The 6,203-nt window shown below is 42.7% G+C and overlaps 1 protein-coding gene across 1 annotated transcript; it reads left to right on the forward strand.

The window, feature by feature from the left end:
- The first annotated feature begins 593 nt into the window (after positions 1–593).
- LOC142487277 (E3 ubiquitin-protein ligase Topors-like) lies at positions 594–4,656 on the forward strand. The gene is made up of 3 exons (XM_075586335.1): positions 594–719; positions 1,888–2,920; positions 3,686–4,656. Exons 1-3 carry the CDS (start codon positions 594–596, stop codon positions 4,654–4,656), a joined length of 2,130 nt encoding a protein of 709 aa, XP_075442450.1.
- The last annotated feature ends 1,547 nt before the right edge of the window (positions 4,657–6,203 follow it).

Genomic DNA, 6,203 nt, shown 5'->3' on the forward strand with positions numbered 1-6,203 from the left:
CATGAGTTCACAATCTCAGCAGCGCTCCTTTTGGACACAAATATACACTGTATGGTGTGGGGGATTGGAGTTTTGAGCTTACAGGGGCTGTGTGTGTATGTGGACATATATATTTTGTATCCTGTCTGTTAGGGGCTTATTCTAGTAGCTCCGAAACTGTCATTGCCAAACCGGGTGGTTTAGCATGTGCACAAGCAGCGCAATGAAATGTAAGGAAAAAAACTAATCGCATCTTCTATACCGCTTCTATAAAAAGTGACAAATCGCCCGGATTGTACTTGCTTTAGAAGTGGAATAACTTGAAGGTCGTGCACAGTCTGAAATGGGGCTTTTGCGTGGTGGAGGACACGTATTCGACATGCGAGAATTGCTTACAGAATAGCAAAGCATGCCAATCCGCTTCTAAAGTGCACTTTAGACGCGGGTTGTCACAATTCAAAGCTACTAGAATAGGCCCCTTAATGTCATATGAGAGTAATTGCTGCCTGTCTTTGTTGCAACATATTACCTCATGTGACGTTGCTTGTTTAGTGTTACATCCAAGTAGTTGATAGTAGATAAGTTGGGTGACATACTGTAGTAAATTGAATGGTATGGTGTTTCTGCGACATGTGGATTATAATAATGACCAACCAGCCAAATGTGGGTGTGAACTCGTCTCACAGCAGTCTCTGCTAAACCGGAGCCAACGACGACCCACCTCCAAGCCGGATGAAGAGGTAGATGTATTCAAAAAGTCAAGGTATTGTTGCAGCAAGCTCCCAGAACATGCAGGCAAACAATGTCCAAACTGTTGCTGAGAGTGAGACGGTCCTCCAACTCTCTCAAACAGCGTGCTGATGTCAGTGACGCAACCCAACGTGTTTCATCACTAGAACATGTGCCTTCATCAGGAATTCACAAACAGAGATTCAAATCACTCTAAAAAGTCTCAGGTTGCCCAGCAATCCATAATTAAACAAGGGGACTACAAAGCAGGAAATATATTAACCCTATGTACTGAATGTATATATATATATATATATATATATATATATATATATATATATATATATATATATATATATATATACAGTACATACAGAGAATCAATTCGACCACTAATATAACAACTGAAATGGTGTCAAATTTATGTAATATCACTATGTTATATGTGCTTAAATAAAAGCAACCATAAAAAAAGCTAAAATATACAGAAAACTTATCATAAGAGTAATATACATATACTGTACATAACAGAAATGAGTATAGATGTATACAAAAAACATTTTTTTATTTACTGTTTGAGGACCTGATTGCAGAGAGTATATACTTTATGTAAAAGATAACTATATGCTTGTTCAGATTTCTATTCATAATAGATACGGAAATGTACCAAGATCGATATACTGTAGGTTCACAATATATTATATTAAGTGTAGATCTAATTGACCAAAGGGGTGAGAAGGGGGTGGGGAAATGCAGCAATAGACAGGAAGAGAAGGAGTGAGGACCTCGAATGTACTCATATCAAGATATTCATTATAACCTGTAGGGGTTAGAGAACCTATACGATAAATCAAATAAGATTAATTTCTACATAGAGATTTGAATCTATCGCCTCCTAGTAGGATGGTAGTATCAATTCTAACCCCAGAACTTTAAGAGACCATGGGTCTTTATTGTGTTTTAAGGTCAAATGTCTGGATACAATACGTGTGTTCATGCCCTTAATAGCGTTACGTACACATACATAGAGATGTAGCAGGCGTTATTGCACTGATAGATTGCTGTATTTAATCACACAGACTTTTATTGTAAGGATATCTACATTTATACAGAAACACATGATTTATTTTTATAGTGAGTTGGCAGGATTGGATCTTTAATAATTTACTTTTTTCACAGGTAATGGCATCAACTGAGGAATTGATGGTAGATGGCAGCTTTTCGCCGCAGGCTGATACATCACAGGTCCACAGTATGCCAGCGGTTGCCTCACCGGACTCCAAGTGCTCCATTTGCCTTGATAGGTTTGATAACGTGTCCCACCTGGACCCATGCCGACACAGGTTCTGCTTCAGCTGCATTAAGGAGTGGGCAAAAACTAAAACTGAGTGCCCCCTGTGTAAGCAGCCCTTCCGCTTTAACTACCACAGCGTCCAGGCTGATGATGACTACAAAGAATACATTCTGAATGGTACCTTTGTCAACCCAGATGGAAACCAATTTCAGTATTGCACCACCTTTGTCGGGAACTGCCACCAACCCATCCATCCCCTGACATCCTCGTCCTCTCGTATGTCATTCACGCCTCCAGACAGCAGAATTCTGTTTGATGGGCGTTCAAATCAGATGTCAATGCAAAGTGAAAGAGATATTCACCAGATGATACAGAGGCTGGCCTCCAGGAGACAGGCAAGTGCAGAGGGGCGGTTCCTGAGGGAGATCACAGAAGAGGAGCTTATTACCTTCAGGAGGGCTCTGTATCACTCTGGAGTACGTGTCAGAAACATCCAGGATGGAGGCCAGTACCGAAACATCTCTGCTCAGTTCTTCCGACGGAATTCAGCCTCCTTTCACCGCCTCATCCCGTGGCTGAAGAGGGAGCTAACTGTCCTGTTGGGAAGCTACGGTTCCCTCACCACCATAGTGCAGCACATAATCATAAGCAATGTGACAAAATACGACTTGGAGAGCCAAGCCTTTGTGGAGGACCTGAGGCCATTTCTGCAGCACCATACTGACCACTTCCAGCACGAGTTTATCAACTTCGCCTGCTGTCCTTACGACATTGAGGCATATGACCAGAATGCCAATTACGACTGCCCTGCCCCATCAATCGAGAAAGGAAGCTGCTCAGAGGCATCCATCATCATATCACCTGATGAGGCAGAAGCAAGGTATCCAGATGTCCCCTCTTCTGCTCTTCGCCTCAGCCAGACTCCATCTGGTGATGAGATACAGGCTATGCATTGCTCCAGAGTACATGTCAGAAACAATCAGGTTGGAGGTCGCTGCCGGGATATCTCTGCTACGTTCTTCCAACAGAATCCCGTCTGCCTCCACCTTCTCATGCCCTGGTTGAAGAGGGAGCTAATGGTCATATTCAGCAGTGATGATTCTGCTGTCAACTTCGTGCAAGACATCATCATGATCAATTTAACACGCTATGACATGGAGAGCCAAGCCTTTGCGGGGAACCTGAGGCCCTTTCTGGTGCACCACACCAACCACTTCCTTGAAGCGCTCATCAATTTTGCCCGCTGCCTCTACAACATTGATACGTACAATCAGCACACCAATTATGACAGCCCTGCCCAATCATCCATTATCACCATAACATCTGATGAGGAGGACGTTGGGGAGACAGATGTCCCCTCATCTGCTCTTGGACTCGGCCAGACTACATGGGACAATGAGACACCAGGGACTTCCTATTCAACATTAAATCAAACCACAGCTACTGCGTCAACTACCATTGATAGCTCAGAAAGCTCAGATGAAGAGCCCTCTATTAACAGGGCAACCACTCAGGTGGACATAAAAATGGATACCATTGCAAGGATGCAAGACACTGAGGCATACGGTCAGCACGGCAATTATGACAGCCCTGCCCAATCATCCATCATCACCATTTCATCTGATGAGGAGGACACTGGGGAGCCAGATTTCCTCTCATCTGCTCTTGGACTTGGCCAGGATGCATGGGACAATGAGACACCGGGAACTTCGTATTCAACATTAAATCAAATCACAGCTAATGCGTCAACTACCATTGATAGCTCAGAAAGCTCAGACGAAGAGCCCTCTATTAACAGGGCAACCACTCAGGTGGACATAAAAATGGATACCATTGCAAGGATGCAAGACACTGAGGCATACAGCCAGCACGGCAATTATGACAGCCCTGCCCAATCATCCATCATCACCATATCATCTGATGAGGAAGACATTGGGGAGCCAGATGTCCCCTCATTTGCTCTTGGACTCGGCCAGGATGTATGGGACAATGAGACACTCGGGACTTTCTATTCAACATTAAATCAAACCACAGCTACTGCGTCAACTACCATTGATAGCTCAGAAAGCTCAGATGAAGAGCCCTCTATTAACAGGGCAACCACTCAGGTGGATATAAAAATGGATACCATTGCAAGGATGCAAGACACTGAGGCATATGGTCAGCACGGCAATTACGACAGCCATGCCCAATCATCCATCATGACCAGATCATCTGATGAGGAGGACGTTAGGGAACCAGATGTCTCCTCATCTGCTCTTCGACTCGGCCAGACTACGTGGGACAATGAGACACCGGGGACTTCCTATTCAACATTAAATCAAACTACAGCTACTGCGTCAACTACCATTGATAGCTCAGAAATCTCAGACAAAGAGCTCTCTATTAACAGGGCAACCACTCAGGTGGACACAAAAATGGATACCATTGCAAGGATGCAAGACAGCAGGTCCTCTACCCCTGCTTCATTTACCCTTTTCAAAGATAAGTGTGCTCTCAAAGATAGTCATAAGGATAGCACATCATCTGACAAACATTGCTATTCTAAAAAGAAAGAGAAGAGGAAAAGGCCAGTGGATGTGTCTTCTCAGGACACAAGAGAAGCCAGGAAAAAAAGGAAGCTTGCATACCTGTGTCCAGCAAGTCCCCAGTGACATCTACAATTACCAGCACCACAGAGGTAAAAAGTGTGATTGCTCAAGGATCAATTAATATACTACTTTGTGATACAACACTACGGTTTCTGATATTGCAAAAATAATCCAAAGATAAAAAGAGAAGACGAACAAACCCTATATTGATATGTTCACACTCATTCTCACACATACTGTATTATGAGTAAAGTGAGGGACAGTCTAAATAAACAGTCTAATATTTGTAGAAGTGTATATCGCAAACAATGAATAAAACCTAACTTTTATTCAATACACTAAAATATGCACGTCAAACCTAATTCCTATAACATCTAAAACCACAGAAACTATAACAATATATCAGGGGGATTTAGTGTGAGAATAAGGGGGATGGAGTGTGAGGAAAGGGGGATTGAGTGTGAGAGCAGGTGTGGAATTGAGTGTGTGAGGGGGGATTGAGTGAGAGAGATGAGGGATTGAGTGTGATAGGAGGAAGGGGGATTGAGTGATAGACTTGGAGGATTGAGTGTGAGTTAAGGAAGGGGGATTGAGTGTGAGTGAAGGTATTTCTCCCTGATATATTGGTGTCAATTCTGAGGGTTTAGATGTTGTAGGATTTAGGTTTGCGTGACTATTTTAGTGTATTAAATAAAAGTTAGGTTTTATTAATTGTTTGAGATATATAATTCTACAATTATTAGACTCTTATATTAGGCTATCCCTCACTTTACTCACAATACAGTATGTGTGAATGTGCACATTTAAATGTAGGACTTGTCTCTTTATTCTTTGGGTTATGTACTATAGCAAGCACTTTATACCTGCCAAGTGAAGAAGGGGCTGACCCTTATTCAAGGGTTATGATTTGTCCTTAAGCAACGGCCACCTGGATGCTGCCACGGGAATACTCGACAGTTTGCATTATGATGATATCTTGAGCAGGCCCTCACTGCGATGTGTAGTCTGCACAGTGCTGGGTCCACCCATGCTGATGGCAGAGCATCGACTGAACCGCCTGAACCAGAGTCTGAGTCTGCACAAGACAATGCTTCTTCAGTGACGCCGTGTGTGATAACAGGACTTCTAACGAGCATTGCTGACAAAAACTTTGACATTGACTCCTTAGAAAACGTCACTTAGCCCGTCGTGCCAGGGAAGATGTTTTATTGGGTGGGGACTTATTTTTATTCTTGTTGTTTTAAAATAAAGAATCTTCTCTTAATGAAAACTTCTGTCATTATCTTTCCCCTCTCACTTGACTTGTAGACATGCTTTTTAATGTTGGCCAAATTAAGGTCACACTCTAGGGAAGTCATACAGTATATCGCTGTTTCCACAATGTTAGAAGCAGGTTTATCAGTAAAAAAATATTTTTCCCAGCGTCCTTCACTACCTCTATCCTGATGAATAAAACTCACTTTTAAAGGTGCATTCCCACTTACTCTGCATTTGTACTTGGGGTGGCTTTTATTGTTCTCGATACTGGCATCCGCAGACAGAAATTCCCCAATTTAATAAATGAATCATTAAGAGGTGTTGTTCAGAGTGATTCAGGTTAGCAGGCAGCG

The sequence above is a fragment of the Ascaphus truei genome, chromosome 1 (assembly GCF_040206685.1).
Source record: "Ascaphus truei isolate aAscTru1 chromosome 1, aAscTru1.hap1, whole genome shotgun sequence".
In the NCBI taxonomy this organism is placed as follows: Eukaryota; Metazoa; Chordata; class Amphibia; order Anura; family Ascaphidae; genus Ascaphus; species Ascaphus truei.